This window comes from Calypte anna, chromosome 13, assembly GCF_003957555.1.
Source record: "Calypte anna isolate BGI_N300 chromosome 13, bCalAnn1_v1.p, whole genome shotgun sequence".
Taxonomy (NCBI): domain Eukaryota; kingdom Metazoa; phylum Chordata; class Aves; order Apodiformes; family Trochilidae; genus Calypte; species Calypte anna.
The window spans coordinates 9897870-9914565 of NC_044259.1; the positions used below are offsets into that span (position 1 = coordinate 9897870).

At 40.7% G+C, this 16696-nt stretch overlaps 1 protein-coding gene across 4 annotated transcripts in view; it reads left to right on the top strand.

Moving 5' to 3' along the window:
- Positions 1-16696, top strand: part of EBF1 (EBF transcription factor 1) — a 266955-nt gene that overhangs the window by 7710 nt on the left and 242549 nt on the right. For all 4 annotated transcript variants that reach the window (XM_030458957.1, XM_030458960.1, XM_030458958.1 and 1 more), the window contains exons 5-6: positions 4148-4221; positions 11196-11264. In XM_030458957.1, coding sequence (XP_030314817.1) covers positions 4148-4221; positions 11196-11264 — 143 coding nt within the window. The remainder of the gene's footprint in view (positions 1-4147; positions 4222-11195; positions 11265-16696) is intronic.

Consider the following 16696-nt stretch of genomic DNA (forward strand, 5'->3'; position numbering starts at 1 on the left):
CCTCAGTCAGACCAGCAAAAATCTGGATCTATTCGGGAATAACTGAAGGCAAAATCTGTCTCTCTATTTTTCCAACTTATTCATCAACTCTTTTTTACTGCTTTGTCCAGCCATCTTTCCTGGAGAAAAAGTGAATTAAATCATAACTGTTCTCTTGATTTTTATATTGCTCATCCTCCCTTTTATTTTGTTTTATAATTTTTTTTAATTAACTCTGTAGCTGAAAAGTTTAGGTGAATTTTAGGACGCAGTTGTCATTTAGAAATTAGTGTGATGTGTTCCATTTAGTGATTGTTATTTGATGGCAAGCAGAGAATAGCATTTGGTTTATCTTTTTATGCAGCTTTATTTAAATGGAAGTGAGAAAGTCTTATATTTTGACACTTATTTTTTGGGACCTGTTTTTGAAATCTGTTTGTGCATGAGGGGTTGTTACTCACTCAGACTTCTTGTAGAGAGATTACTTAGGTGAGTAACGGGTTACAAAATGGAAAATTAATTTTGTGGGGAAATACTTAAGCTGTTTAGGAGAAGAAAAGCTACTTTGAAATGATGATAAAATAACATAAAATTAAAAGTACACAAAGTAAACAAAAAGGAAAAAAAACCCACTATAAAGTCTATAATGTTACATTTCCTTTGCTGGTGTTTTGTTGTGCTAACATGATGTGTATTTGCAGGCTTATTTTTAGCTCTGCTGTGGTCTAAGTTTATACACTGTAACTTTCACTTTATCTCTCATTAATGTGCTCCCTATTCAACAAAATCACGGTGGTGGTTGTGAGACAAAGAATCCCGCTGCGATCACAGTTTTAAACCTGAACTTTAAAATACAATAATTAAAAAAATATTAAGATATTTTTGTGAAGAGTAGCTTTTCAAATCTTAGCAATTTTCACAACAGTAACGTTGTAAAACCTTCCTGTAAGATACTTCTGGCAGCTGTAACAATCTGAAACTTTAGCTGTTCCTGTTTCCTTTTTCAAACTAATTGTAGAATTAATGCTTTAGAGCAGTTCAGTTTGCAAGAGGATAGAGTACTTGTAATGCTCTTGGGCAGCCATTCATGGAAGTAAACAGTTGGCACACCCGTTCACACAAGGAAATTGGGACATAAGAATGGGACTTGGGGATGAGTTGCTCAGAAATGAACTCAGCAGTTCCTCTTGCTAGAATTTCCTTGAAATTCCTGCAGGAATAGGGTATGCCAGAGTATCTCGACTTAATGTGGAGAAAACAAAACATGCATCGGTACAGCATCGGTAATTAAATGCAAATAAAGTGAAAAGCAAATCCTCAATGCAGAGGAAGGTAGAAGAATGTCATGCACGCAAAGAAGGGATCACTGATGCTAAGCATAACAGACAAGGTGATTATGTACCGCAGTGTTGACTCTGCCCGTTCATTATTGCTATTTAGTTGAGTTATTTAAGCGGGTACCTGGAGGTTAAGTAAGCAGAGCATCAGGAAAAGAAGAGGAAGAGAGGGGGAGTGGGGAAAAAAAGAAAGCAAATTTTGTGTACTGGTTTGTCATTTCTAGTGCTTCCTTGGTTTCACTGGCAACAAGATAACCCATACTCTGGCTAAATTTATTTTAAGATCTGAAAGTCTAAGAAGGATGAACTAAGTCCATCAGTCCTCTCTCGGGCACTATTCCCCCCATATCACTCCGTGGTCATCTAGAGATGAATGGGGACTGGGGCTGTTTGCTTCCACTGCTCTTAACCCCCATGCTCTGCACTCTCAGAGGCAGATTATTCTTTAATAATTAATTAATTAATTAACTTTTAAATTAAAAGTGCCATGAGTGTCACCCTTGCCTGGCTTGTTCCACTGCCAGGATGGTCCCTATTTGGGCTTTTCTGGAGTCTTTGGAATGTCCCCGCTAACCAACCCCTTCCAATGTCACTTGGTTACTTTTTTTCCCTGGTTTTGGCTGGAAGAAGCTTCTCTCCATCTTCCCCCTTAATGCATGGAAACAAGGATATTCTGAGTTTGTTCTACCTGCTGTTGTAGCACATGGATGACTACAGTGCCATTTTTCAAGGCTTCTTGCAAACCATCTGTAGCTTTCTTGGGCACTGATGTGGAAGCACCTCAAGGTTTGGGCCAGCAACTAAGCAGGGATGTGGGTTCCCAGCTGGGGCCCAGGGGGTTCCAGAGAATGGGTAAAGGTTGGAAAGGACCTCTAAGATCACTGAGTCCGACCATCTACCCTACAACCCATAGCCACTATGCCATCCATTGCAGCTCTTCATCTACCTCCAGGGATGGTGCCCCCACCACCTCCCTGGGCAGCCTATTCCAATGCCTCACCTCTTTCTCTGAGGAATTTTTTTCTAATATCTAACCTGAACCTACCCTGGTAGAGCTTTACCCCATTTCCTCTTGTCCTGTCACTGGTCACCAGAGAGAAGCAGCCAGTGTCTGTCTCACTGCCATCTCCTTCAAGGTAGTTGTTAAGCAATGGTGTTTATGCTGTGGGGACTTTACATGCATCCTGTGATAACTTTTGTGTCCCCTTTGTAGGAGTGCAATGTTTGCAGGTCTTGCGCCTTGCAGATGGGAATGGGGGGGCAGAAGTCAGGTGAAACTCTGTATCCAGTACCTGTAGTGCACTGGTGGTCTCTATTTTATCTTGTCAGCAATAAAACCCTACTGGTTCTCAAGTTTAAGGAGAATGCATATAGAAAAAACAAAATGAATAAATTAAAACTAGCAAAGATAGCACAACCCCATTCCTGATATTATCTATGGAATAATTTTACAATGCATGGTATTGATATTGCATATCAATATTGAAATTGTTAATTGTTAGTCAGCTTATGCTCTTCAGATTTGTGTTTCCTGAGATCTTTGCCCTCTTTGCAGTTACAACACTTCTTACCCTTGGTGGATAAGGACTAGGAAAGCAGTTCATGTGATCTTACTTTATCAAATATTAAGTTAACTTGTTTTTTCTTAATATTTTTCAAGCTTCTTTTTCAAAGTTCCATGAAATATGTTTCATTCACATAGAATACTTTTGGGTTTTGCTGTCGATATCTATTTTATCATTAACTTTATGGATACACTTATCATATATTATTTATATGCAGAATTTGTTCCTCAGTTTTTTAAGTCTGTATTTTAGAGGATGAAAAGGTCACATTGAGGTCAAGGGTAGAGCTGATGCTCTGATGCAGGGGCAGCTGTCCCAGCAAGGCTGGGGCTCCAACCATTGATCCCAGCTCTGGAGCAGCACCCTAAAATTTTAAGGAACCTCCATGCTACCAGAAGATGCTGTTGCAAAGGCAACTTCTTTTCACTCTTGTTTTGCTGGTGGGTTTCTGGTGCCCAGAACCAGAGGTTTTATAAAACACAGCTCTGCCCTAACCTATGAAAGTGCTGTGCTGCTTGGGCTATGAACCATACCCCAGATGTGTAACATCGACCCCTCACCGCTGCTGCTGGTTCTGCTGGTGGGAATGTTGCAAACCCAGACTCTTCTTGAGATGTGAATACACTGACTTTCCACAGTTTTAACTTCAAGGATTCTCCTCGTGCTATGTCAGAGTCAAATGTGTCCAGATGGTGGATCCTCTGTTGTTTTGTAATCCTCTGCTCTGGTAGAACTTGCCTCTGACTTATTTATATCCCTGTAACTCCAGAGCTGATCTCTGGAAAATGGTGGATCATGAGGTTCAAGAGGAGAATCAGGAGAATCACTTTCTCAGGAGCTACCACGAAAAGATTCGGGCTGTGCAGCTTTGTAATTAAATATAAATGAGTGCTCTCTTTTCTCTCTCTCTCTCTCTCTTTTTTTTTTTTTTTTTTTTTTTTTTTTTTTTTTTTTTTTTTTTTTTTCCCAAATGCTATTAGGTTTATATTTTATTCTGAATTGAAAAGAAAATTGTGGTTGTCTTGACTACAAAAAAACCCATCCTACACAGCCCTTGACAGATGTGCAACAGAGAGAAGGGAATTCAGCTGTACTCAGCTAGTGTTGGTTTCCAACTGCATATCTTGGAGAAGGTTCAGTGGAGACCTGGTCTCTTCAGCCTTCATCTTGGGTTGCAAATGCAGCTGTGCCTTCAGTTACCATGATGCATTTTAATTTTCTCTAACTCAACTCAATGCACAACTAAAAGTGTTTTTTTATTTCTAGGCAATAGTATATGAAGGGCAAGACAAGAACCCAGAAATGTGCCGAGTTCTGCTCACACATGAAATAATGTGCAGGTAAGAAATACTCCTCTTCCAGTTAATTAGTGATGAGAAGATAAATCTCTCTCTCAAAATCTAGGTTGAACCTGCAGCTATTTTCAGACTAAAATTTATCTTTCTTGCATTAAGCAATCCCAAAATAACACAGGTCGGTGTGCATAATTAGCAACAAGGTCTCAGTTGTAACACGAGTTTTCAGTTATTTATAAAGAGTTATTCTTAATGGAATGTTACTGGTTTTCATTTGGACAACGTAGTTCAGAAAATGTCTCCTTCCCAAAATTAACAGTCAATTATAGTCTTGTAGCAATAAATGGATCTGTCCCCGCTTCCCCCAAAAAACTTCTCCATAAGATGACAAAATAGTAATTTTTGTTTTGTTTTCTGGATGTGCATTAAGTCTGGAGGCCAGTTTTGCCCTGGTTGCTGCTCCCTCCTCAGCTGGAGAGATGCAGGTGATGCTCATCCATGCAAAAGATTTCTTCTTGTTGACTTTCTTTACACCTTCCCAAGAAGATTTTGCTCTGTCTTGTTCTCTGTTCCTTTAAACTTGCCTGCCTGGGGTTGCTCACTTAAATTCAGGACAGTCAAATAGATTCTCTCCTGATTGTGGTATTTCTACAGCAGCTTCCTTCTCTTTTCTGGCTGATTTAAAGATGTGAAACCTCTTCTACATCCTTTTCACTACAGAGAAGGCAGCATCTTCTTGCAGACCTGTTCAACACCTAGGAGAGCTTGACCTTGTAGTCTCACTGAAGTTAATGGGTGTTTTTTGCATGTCTGAAAAATCATTTGTTACATGTTATTTGATGGCAGAAAATAATTCCCTGGTGGAAGAAGAAGTGTTCTTGCATAAGCTCATTGTTACAATCAGTTGTCTTAAGACTGTAAAAATGCCATTGCATGCATTGTAACTTTTACAAAACACATTTACTAAAAAGGAGTAACTTGAGGGTAAAAACTAGTACCCACTTCTAAGAGAATAAACTTGCATGAGGTTTTCCTGGTGGGGTGGAGCCTCAGACAAAATATTGAGATGGAAACTTCTCTGTTGATTGATTTTTAAAGATTTTTTTTATTTATTTCTTTTGTGTGTGTATGTGTGTGGTTTTTTTTCCATTCTTGGGGATCTGAATGTCTTGGCCTCCACAGCAGCTCTTTTTTGATAAAACCCTGTTCCAGGACAGTGCCCTGTGGTGCAGACAGAGAAGCAGTTGCTCTCCTTGCTTTGCTAGGCAAAACCCCACATATCTTCCTCCCTCCTCCAGTTCTTCCTTTCAGGATTTGGGGGATTTTAGTTTTAATGTAATATTTTTCTAGGCCCTTCATTCAGTAGGTTTGGCTTCTTCCAGGTAATCAAAGATAACACATCACAGCCTGAGGACAATCAGACCTCAGAGGTATCTCCAAGAGGTGGCTGAGTTTCCTGAGCCATTGGGAGTTGCAGCATTGTTGTGCTGGGGCCTCCTGGCCACTTCTGTCTTTCCAAATGGAAAACCAGTCATGTCAACAACCCATAATGACCCTAAAATCCATCGGCCCAATTAGCACTACTTTCACACTGGATACCTACTTAGGAACAATTCATGGAAATATTGAAGTAGGCCCCTGACCTGATAAGGCTGAAGTGTGTGTGTTGCTTTTCTCCTGTAATAGACCACTAAGCCAGTGGCAATGTTCATGTGAGTAAAATCAAGCCTGTGCTCAAATGCTGCAGTGTCAGGGTCTGAATCTGCTGTTAGTCTTGGGTGATGTGCTCCCCTGATTCCTAAACAACAAGATTTTGGGGTAGGAATTACATCTGTCTGCCGCTCACTGAAGCATTTGTGCAAGAGTAAAAATCACCTCTATGGAATTAATTTTAATTAAAAATCACATTTAATGCATTAATTTTCTTACAAATACTTTTGAAACATAAAGAGTAAGAACTAAATTGCAAACTTATATAGAGGGCTGAGTTTTAACCAGAAGACCAAATACCTGCATCAAAGATTTATGGCCATTCAATATATTTTGACTGAGACAAAATTATCTCTGTTCTGGGAATGTGGAAAGATGTGCATTCTTTTCCTTTATTAAAGTACTTTGTACTTTCTTCATTCTTAAAATGTACTGTATCAGGAGCTCTATTCTTCTATCTGTTTGCTGCCAGTCCTTGCTTTGTGTTTCATGACCATAAGGTGAGGGGTAGCAAAAAATCTGACCATAGTAGGCAAATGTTGTGTGATCGGGTGGGAGAGACATAACTCAAAGTTCTTACAGCTCATATTATATATTGCCCATTTCCCTTTCTGCCTATACATGTGTAAGCGGTTGCTGTTTGTTTATCAGGCCCCTTGACCCTATTGCATGATCTGTCATCTATTGTGCTGCTAACACTCTTTAAAATTGCAAATCTGATGCTCTTTAGGGGTCTAGAAGAAAAAAAAAAATCTCTCTCCACACTATTTTGTTTTTCTTGATTTCTTGCATGTTGTAAGTGGAAGTTGGGATGTGCTGAATTTGCACCAGGGGTGCAAATGCAGCCTCAATTATAAGCATAAAATTAGAGTCTGTTCCCCATTAATCAGCCCAGCTAATTGCTATGCACTACCATTAGCCATATGGTGTGAAAGACAGCTTGCTCTCCCTAAGATGAAATTTCTTCATTTCAGACATGAAATAGTGAGGGCTCTGTATTTTAAAATAGCTTGTTTTAGATATTTAATTTCTAAACTACTTTCAGCAGTGCTTTATATCAAGGCTAACTGCACAATAAAACTTTGCATTTATGTGACAAAGCTGAGTATTTATAGTATACTGCAACTATGGCACAGATAAGACAAAGAATTCAAATGTATAGGAGAGTCCTGGTTGTGGTAGGAAAGTGAGGCTGAGGTTTGCTTCAGGTGGCTGTTTATTTCAAAGGATTTCATTGTGTTTTGTCAAATATAAAAATCTACAGTGTTGGTGAAAATATTAATAGCTGGGGAGAATTCATAGCCTCAGTGGAATTTATTAGTATTGTAGGCAACATGGGGAGGGACATCTATGGTTAATATTGCCTCAACAATTTCCATTATGAAATCTTCAGTGGCTTACAGCTTTGCCAGACTTGAAGTGTTCTGGCTGAAACGTCCTTTGCAGGGTGTCAGCCTCAGGCTGACTTTCTTTGGAAAGTTTCAGCTAAAATGGTTCAGTGATTTCTGAGAATGAGGTTTGAGTAAAATATGTGTTTTTGTCAGTGTAAAATAAAATCTTACAGCTGTTTTGGCAAGAAGCTCCCGTACCTCCATGCTTGTGGAGGAGCCTGGTTGGGGCAGGGCTTGTCCTGGCTTCATAGTCTGTGGGATGAATCCCACCTCACTGGGAGCTTCTGCAAAATCTCCCACATGGACCCACTACGACTTGCTAGAGCCTGGCAGCCAAATGATCGGAAAGTTGCATTTGTGCTGGCCCTGTGCCATTGCCCCGTAATTTCTCATTGTTCATTGTCCTCACAGAAAGCCCCAGCACACAGACACACAAAGCAGGGCTCCTCCACGAGCGAGCCTCCCGACTGCCACACCGGGGTGGGGACACAGAGGGGTTTGGGGGTGCCGAACACTGGGGTGAGGAGGTCACCCTCGGTGTACCCACAGAGGAGCTGGGCAGAGCAGGGTAGAGATGCTTCATGGCAAGGCAGGGAAGGAGAGGAGGAAGGTTTGGAGCAAGGCAGAGGGAAGACAGCAGGTGCCCAGAGGGCTGGGGTAAGGACAAAGGCAGTAAGAAAAATCTAGGAGTGGTGGTGGCCAGAAGACAGGGAGGCAAGAGATGGGGTAGAGTGGGGATGGAGCTTGGGCACAAGCCCTGTGTATGGTGAGGATGGCAATAGGAGGGAGGGGAACCTGGGGTGCAGGAGCTGAAGGGGGTTGTGATGGCAAGAGACTTCATTTGTATCAAGGACTACTTGTTTAAAAAACAAACACTCTCTCAAGTAAAGCAATTTTTAAAAGGTTTTCTCTGTGGGTCAGCATGATGTGCCTGAGCCATGGCTCCTTGCTCCATTTGGGAATGGGTGTCATGGAGGGACAGAAAGGACAAGCCCTTGCCTTCCTGGCTGTGAGAGACTGGTGTCTGGCACCTCTCCCTGCAGTTTCATAGAGCCTTTCTGGGAGCTGGAGGGCTTCTGGATAGCTTGAAATAGCTCCTGGGAATTTTGAAATTCTTCATGGAATTGGAGAAAGGGTGCTGAATATTTAGGAAGATTTTTCCAAGTGTTAAGTAGGCTCTAAAAGCCAAGGCTTTTGAGGCAAGTTGAATTAAAAGCATTTCTCATGCCACACAACCAGGTTTCGAACTCAGGGTTTGCGTGATGTTTTAATTCTCTGTATAGAAAAACTGGGATAGATGAGGCCTCTGATTCTGCTGTTGGGGGAGGGGAGGAAATGTAAAAGGCAAGCTAAGGTTTAAAAATTAATTATCTAGAACATGAAAGAACATTTTGGGCCTCTTTTCACGTCAGAGTCACAGACTGCAATATATGCCAGATGTGCACCTCTGCCACATCACCCTCAAACTGCAGTGCCAGGAGTGAGGTCTCCTGCTACTGTTGGAGTGCACTTTTGGGAAGTCCTGTCCAAATGAGGGGCCACAGGGTCTTGAAATCAGGTTGTCAGAGTTGACCAGTGCCTGATTCCATCCCACTGGTGGCAGGAGGTGAGACTGGGGTGTCCCCATGTCCTTACACCTGTGGTCACTTCTCCTGCTGGATTAGTGCCCTGGGAAGGTGCCAGCCTCTGAGCCTGGTGGTACATGGCTGGTGGTATCTGCCCATCTTGAGCTGGGAGCCTGGGAACCTTTGCTTGCCTCAGTAAGTGTGGCAATTTCTGTCCCTCCAGTCTGCTGTGAGAATGTCAGGACTAGCCTTGATTTGCTTCAGTCACAAGAACTGCATTGTCTTAACTTCTGCCAACTCTGTTTCTAATTACATTTTAATCATTTAAAAATGATTAGCAGTTTTTATTGCCTTGTTTGTGGGTAAATTTTCTCACCCCACACATTCTAGCTGCACTCCAATGACAAGTCCTTTTATAGGCAAAAAAGCCCCCAGAATGTCCACATGACTATTTACCTACAGCATATTTTATTCCTTCCTAAATTTTAATACTTTCTGGATGCCAAGGCTCTTGCATTTTCTAGTGGATCAATTGTGGTATTGTGCTGTAAAATTAAGCAGTTTTTTTTGGCAATCCCAAACAATGTAACTTCCACTGAAATGAAGATACTGCACATGTGTTAACTGTGAAGTTTCAGCCCTGAAAAGTTGCCTTGAAGCTTCTGCAGTGAGAAGAATTATGTGTTTTCCTCTCTTTGAGACCCAAATTATTTTTTTGAACCATGTTTAAACAGTCTGTTTTTGTAAAAGGCTCCCTATTTTTGTTATCTTTAGTGTGATTCGTTGCTTTATTGCTAATCTTGGTAGGTAACTGTATATTATTCACTCTATTGTTCAACAACACAAGAGAACCTTTGTCATACTTCCAACAGGACTATTTATATAGCATGGCACTTCTGAGGGCTTCTTCCTGCCCTGATGTTCTTCCACCTTCTGGGGAAAAGAAAATAGTTCATCTGTGTGTGAGCATGGGGCACTTCTGCCAGCATCCCAAATCTGGCTGCTGAAATAAAGGGGATGAGCAGGTCCCTGTGCTGCCATTTGGAACAAGTTTAGTGCTTTCCAAAGAATTAGTTTTTTGGGGTTGAAATTTACCAGAAAGTTTATTAAATGGAGAGATATTCTCAGGTATAGCTGTGGAGAGCAAACGGGTCCTCACTCTGTGTCCCTTGGTGCTGTCATGGGATGGGGCTCCTGCAGCCCCCACCTCGCCTCACAGGAGCTGCCCAGGTTTCATCCCTGGGGACTAAGAGGGCTTGGGAAGACCACAAGCTTCTTCATAGTTTTATTTTATTCCTTGGAGCCTTGGCTCAGTGAAGGATTTTCTGTCAAGGAATGTCAGCAAACAGGAGGTTTCCTTGCTAGGTTGGTGTTTCCTTCCTGTCATGAGTGGGTGGGTGGGTGCAAGCCTGAGGCTTTGCTCACCTACATAGCTGTGACTTGGTCTAGACTCACCAGGAGGGATTCCCATCCTAAACTGGAATGTGCATTATTGCCTGTGAGTTTCTCTGCAATGTATATATGGCTCCTAGAAGACAATAACCCCTTGAAAGGAACGTAAAATCACAAAAAGCCGATTTAACTTATCTTAGGAAAAAAATGAGCCACCTTACTTCAAAAAGGATCCCAGACTCGAGGTCAGTGATGGCGCAGGGAGCTGGGAGACAGATCTGTTTCACGTGCTTGCTTTTTACCTGACCTGACACAGGGCACAAGCCACCAGAACTGGGGTCTCCATGGCATTAGCAATCATTAGCATGTTCAGAAAACTTGGGTAAAGAGACATGCTCAAGCATAAGAAACCCAATGCCAATGGTGTTTGCATTTTGGCTCCCCCATTTAACAACAGTGTCTGTTAGAGGGAGAAAAACTGTGCTTTCATTTTTTTGGAGGGAGGTTTCCTGGTAGCTGTGAATTTGGATCTGTGTAGAAGCAGGAATCGTTTGTGGATGTGTAACATAAGCATTAGGCAAATGTAAAAACCAGGCTCAGCAGGGGAAAAGCTGCCTGATTTTGTGTGCTAGCATATGCGGGACAACTGTTAAACCCTATGAAGAGAAGCTACCAAAAGGCAGATCTCCCTGTTTTGTGTAAGCCTTGAATTATTATTTGTGAAAGGGGCAAAAACCCTCTTTTTTTTTTCTTTCTTTTTTTTTTTTTTTTTTTTCCATTGCTAACCAGCTGTGCAAGAAGTTAAACATAGTAATTAACCCATATGTGACCCACTACATTTGACTGATTTCCAGGCAGGGACTGAATGGTAACTCTAGCCAGCAATTTGAACCAACCATGTTCGTAATGATGATTTTACAGTGTAATGGTTGCACTAAATCCTTTCACTTTTGCTCTGTAGCCGCTGTTGTGACAAGAAAAGCTGTGGCAACAGAAATGAGACTCCATCAGATCCAGTGATAATTGACAGGTAAGGACTGCTATTGTTTCCTTCAATTTTTTTTTTTTTTTCCTTTCCTCATTATAATGAAACACCTGCCCTGTGTTGCTAATGGGGAAGAATTAAGAGTATATATGGATGGGATTTTGTTTTTGATACCGAATTAGTTGTGCTTTGCAATTGTGATTGCCATGGAAGGGCCATATGGAGGGTAATGGAAGGACCTGCTCTTTGGAGGGCTCCACTTCTTGTAACTGATTCATGTGCATAAAGAGGAGATTTTTCTTTCTGACTTTCTGCGGCTCAATTCACATTCTGTGCCAGGGAAGCTTCAGGAATAAAATAATAATAGTTTGTGATTTATGAAATGTGGTTGGGTGCTTATAAATATTTAACTTTTATTTGAAAAATGTTTGAATCATTATCACTTTTAGCTACAGTAGTTCTGTTGGATGCAATCCATCTACATTTTAAGGTTTTTATTTATGCATAAAAACAGTTAAAAAATAGATCTGCAAAGTAAGGTTTTTTCCTCCTGTTATTTTCCTTGGTTGGAATATTATTTTGACTGTATTGTCATCTGATTAATTCATTTTTCCCTGTCTTAATTATTGTGTTTTTAAGCAGATCAATATTGTTAATCTGACATCACCAAATAAATCACTATAGTACAATACACGTATTTTAGTTTTGCTGAGCCATGAGTAGTTTCCGTGCTTGCAAATTATGCAAAATGGTAGCCAAAATGTAATGTAATGGTAGCCAAATAGTAATTTTTACATTTTAATTGTCCAAACTCATCGTACAAAAGCATGTGTGATAACAGCATTATTCTATAAGATTTAAATGGCCATGAAGTACTGAAAATGTCTGTAATCAGCTTGGTAAAGCAATACCCTGCCACTAATCTGTGAACAGAGGGACCCTGAAGGGAAACTGCCTGTATCTATAAGGGTGAGAGTATGGAGCAGTGTACTTTTTCTTGCATTATAGTCTGAGTTATGTTTGCTATACAAAGTTCAAAGTACCTTCTGTGCCAGTGCATCCATTTTTATGAAAGAAGGTGACAAGAGTTTGATGCTGGGTGTGACACACAGAGAGGTCCACGGATGTGGCAGAGCCTTGCCTGGCATTGTTCTCATCCAGACACTCAGGTTTACAGTTCTTGTCTGAATTCAGTAAGAAAGTGCATAAATTGGAAGCTTATAACAATGTTTTGATTAGCTATAATAAGTTATCTTGAGAATGCTTAAATCTCAGAAGATATCTCTATGTATCTTGGTGTATTTGCATCTTCTCTGAGCATTAGGTAGTACCAGGGAAAGTGTGTGTAGGGGGGGGGACTCACAGTGAAATCTGTATAAAGGTGTGTTTTATAAGCATGCTGCATAAACATGGTGTTAGAATGGCATTTTGAGCAACATGAAAGCTGCAAAATTCACATGAATTTTTCATTGTACTGGAAAGTGAGATGTTAAAATTCTAATGGCAGGTTTACAGAAATATTTTGTTTAACTATCAAGTATGCAAACCTGCTAGTTGCAAATAATTTTAAATTTTGAAAGCCAGAGATGCTGTCTCTTACATGCTTCCTGCCAAATGAGGAAAATAGTTCCATGAAGAAAAACAGATTTAGCTTCCCAGCAGTGGTCAATTTATCAGTCTTTACATAAACAGATGCAAAAAGTACCAATTCTGAAGATTATTTTTAAAATACAAGCTAGACATAATTTAAAGTTGAAATATATTACAGTATTACACAAACCCCACCTCACCACCCATGTTGAATCACATTTGGCTTGTGAACGGGTTAAGCTTTTAAGTTCTTTACTCGGTTTTAAATTGTGACTTTGATACAGGAGGTTGATATGGCTGTGGTTTGAATAGCATTTGATTTTGACCTGTTCCTGTGGGTTGCAGTGGTATAAGAAATTTGACTCAGCAGTACTGTAATTAGCCCTCCCCCTGTTTTTGAAACAAGATTGTGTTACCTGGATTGCATTAGTGTGGCTTCTATTGTTGCCGCTTTGCATCTGTCCCAATAGGGTACTTAAAACCTTTTCTTGGCTGGGGCTAGTTCAAACAATTTAGGCCAAATAAGTATGTGCTTTATATAGCTGGTGGCTTCAGTGATGTTTCTTGTGACATTTATCCTATTCATTTTTTCCCCCCCTTTTGGTCTGGAAAGGATGAAATGATCTATATAGAGCCTTTTTACCTCAAAACGAGTCCTTTAAAATTGTTCTAACATTAAAATGCCTGCACAAGTCAGAACATGTGTTTGGTTGTACTCCATTGTCACTTCTCCATGCACACAATTTTTAACTGCTATGTCAATTGATATGTAAAACCATATTTAGATATTTTTATTTGCATCTGAGCTTAGAGAATTTATTTGCCATTTGGACTAAAGCACTCCCACATGCCTTACACTCTGATCAAGTCTTGCCTATGGATTTAATCTAAATCTTGCATCAAATCCTGCGAATCCACAGGCTCTGACCTAACATAGGATTTAATGTAGAATCTATCCATGGGATTTCTAACATATGTACTTACATGGAAATGCTATCCTCTTCTTACATGCTAGCATACAGTTTTGGATTGATTATTTCTCTTTGATGAGGCTAGAGAAACTTGGGCCAGAACAAGCTGCATCTTTGTGATGGTTTAGTGAACTTGGTGAAGAGGCTGTTCAGCAATTCCAGAGTAACATGTGTTGTATTCTTTTTCAAACCCAAGAAATACACAAAAAGCAAATCCTGTATTTCTATTTAATCAAAGTGTGGGATTTAAAAACCAGTCTGTAATTGTGTTGGAAACAATATATGAATTTATCCTTTATAAAATTGCGTTATACTTTGCTCTATTATAGTGTCAGCAGATAAAGGAGTGAAAGGGACCTAAAGAAATTCATACTCATTTAGTGATCTAAATTTTCTCTGGAGAACAAAATAAATCTATTATGCTTATAGAACAGTCCTTTCAAGGAAGTTTCTTGGAAACCTCTGTGTGTCTGAATCATCTTCTTAGCATAGCCTGTATATTTTATCACTAATCCAGTTACGTGTGTTGAGATGAAGATCTGATGAACAGGAACTCATTTTAAAAAGGATTTTATTGTCACAATACAAATGCACAATTCCTCTTACAAGACCAGTGGCAGGGCTGTAATCACACTTACGGAAAACACAGAGTACTTGCTGTTATTAAGTTAAATTCTAGATTGATTTAACTTTCAAATAGGAATTCATATTTGAATTTTAAAGGTTTGCAATAAAATTCCTGTGACAAAATTGAATAAATTGTAGTTATATTACTACTCTGGATATCCTGGTGTCCTAACCTTTTTCCTTACAGTTATCTTAGTTCAATAAATAAAACCTCATTAGACTATTCCCATTTCAACGAGTTTATTAAATTTTACAGGAGTAATTAGCATAAGCTGTGCTAATTTTTCTGGAAGACTAATGAGAGAGCTTCCTAATTAGGTTTGCTTTGTAAGAATCAGAAAAGATGATAATGACAAAAGTCACATAGGGGAGAAAGTTGGTCTTTATACTACTCATGGGTTCAGGAAAAAGGCTCCTCTCCAAGCATTGAGTTCCAAACTTTAAAACCAAATTTACCATTGTTGGGAACAATATGCAATGATGTCACCTATGCCTGCTGGAGCTTCTTTACATTTTATTGCTCCATCCAGTAAACAGGAGTCCTACTGGCTGATAAAATAGGAATAACCACTGCAATCATAAATGTAGCAGCAGAAAAATCTCAGCATTTCAGATCTATACAATACAGATCTTGTGACATTGCATGGAAAAAGGACTGGAAAGAGCCTGTTTGGCAACTGCTGGTTCATACCAAATTTTGCTTCTTTCTGGAGTACTTGATCAGGACAGTGACCTGAAATTGGCTTTACTGAGTTTTACCAATACAGATGAGACCTACTTAACTAACCTTGCCACTGCCCATCTTTTCTGTAGATGAACTTTAGTTGGGGTGTCAGTTAACAGGCTTTGTGCTGGAGCTCTTGCCTGGGGACACCATGTGCCCTTGGGTGTTAGGTCAGCATAAGGATGACCAGAGTTTCTCTTGGCCCTTTTCTGGCAATATACTGAAGTACTTCATGTGCTGCTTCAGATACAATTTCAGAGGAATGAGGCTCCCTCTGGCTTTAAAGAGGCAGCTTCTGTATTTCCAATGCAATCAGAGCAGAGTGCCAATCCAGGCACTCATGAATTGGAGCCAGTAATATTTTTTACACTTTATTATCAGGTGACAGTAAGGTACATTTTAATACATTACCTGCTCCCAGTGTTTGAAAGGCCTGTACACTTTTGGCACCCGCTGTACAAGATGCTCTGCAGGGCTCTGTAACCTGTCTCCAGCACACCCAGCTGCTGAAGCTAGAGAGGGAGCCAACTTAACTACATATGATTTTTGAAACCTTTCAGCCTTTAACCTGAAGCATTTTATGTTTGTGGGTAAGATTTTACTGTGGAATGACATGAAAAGAGGAATGAATGACTTTTAATGTCTCCATTTTACTGCTTTACAAATCATCAGGTAGTGGTTTGTATTTTATGGGCCTGATCATCTTTTCATCCTAAACACCAGGCAGGTGGAAAAATGACACAGAGGACTCTCTGACACTCACTGCATCCTTCCCACAACTATCCTTGTTAGGCAGATGTGGCGATTAATGCATTTTGCAGTAGTTTTCCATGCCTGGAGGGAGAGAGATGAAGATGTAGGTGGGATGGCAGAGGGGGCCAGCTTTGGGGGAGGTGCTGGAAAGAAGGCAAGGTGGGGTTTGATCGGGAGGGAGCTGCAGAGGATGGCTTTGGTGTGGGGAATGGGATCAGTGCTGCAGCTGATCCCCAGCCAGACTACAGGGATGTGGGCTCATCACAACACTGGTGTCACAGCCAAGTGACAGAGGCTGCCAGGTGCTTTGGCAGTGGTCCCTTTGCTGGGGGACCAGTTCTGACTCTGTCCTGGTCCTGTCCTTGGTGTCCCTCAGACATATGTGGTTACTTGAAGCTGGTGAGTGGCATGAGGGGAAGGTTGCTGTAGACAGTTGTGCTGCTGTTCTGCTCCCCTTGCCCACACTGGGGGCTGAAGGAGGCTGCAGGTCCCATCTGTCCTGGGTACTTGGGTTGGGCTGGCATTCAGGAGGACAGGTATGGTGCTTTCTGACAGATCTCAAGACCTAGGTGAGAAATGTTCCTGCTGTTCTTTTGAGTCTTGTACTGCAAAGTGCCCACCTCATTGCTGTGCCCCTTCCAGAGCCAGATGGGAATTATAGATCCAGAAGAGAGGGACTCTGGGGAGCAGAATCTGGGTAACAGAGGAGTGCTCCCAGTACTGCACAGGGATGTGTCTGAGCCTATATTTTAAGTCTGCTGCCTAAACCTTCTGGACCTCTAAGCAGGGCATTCAGACAGGCAGAATTTGGC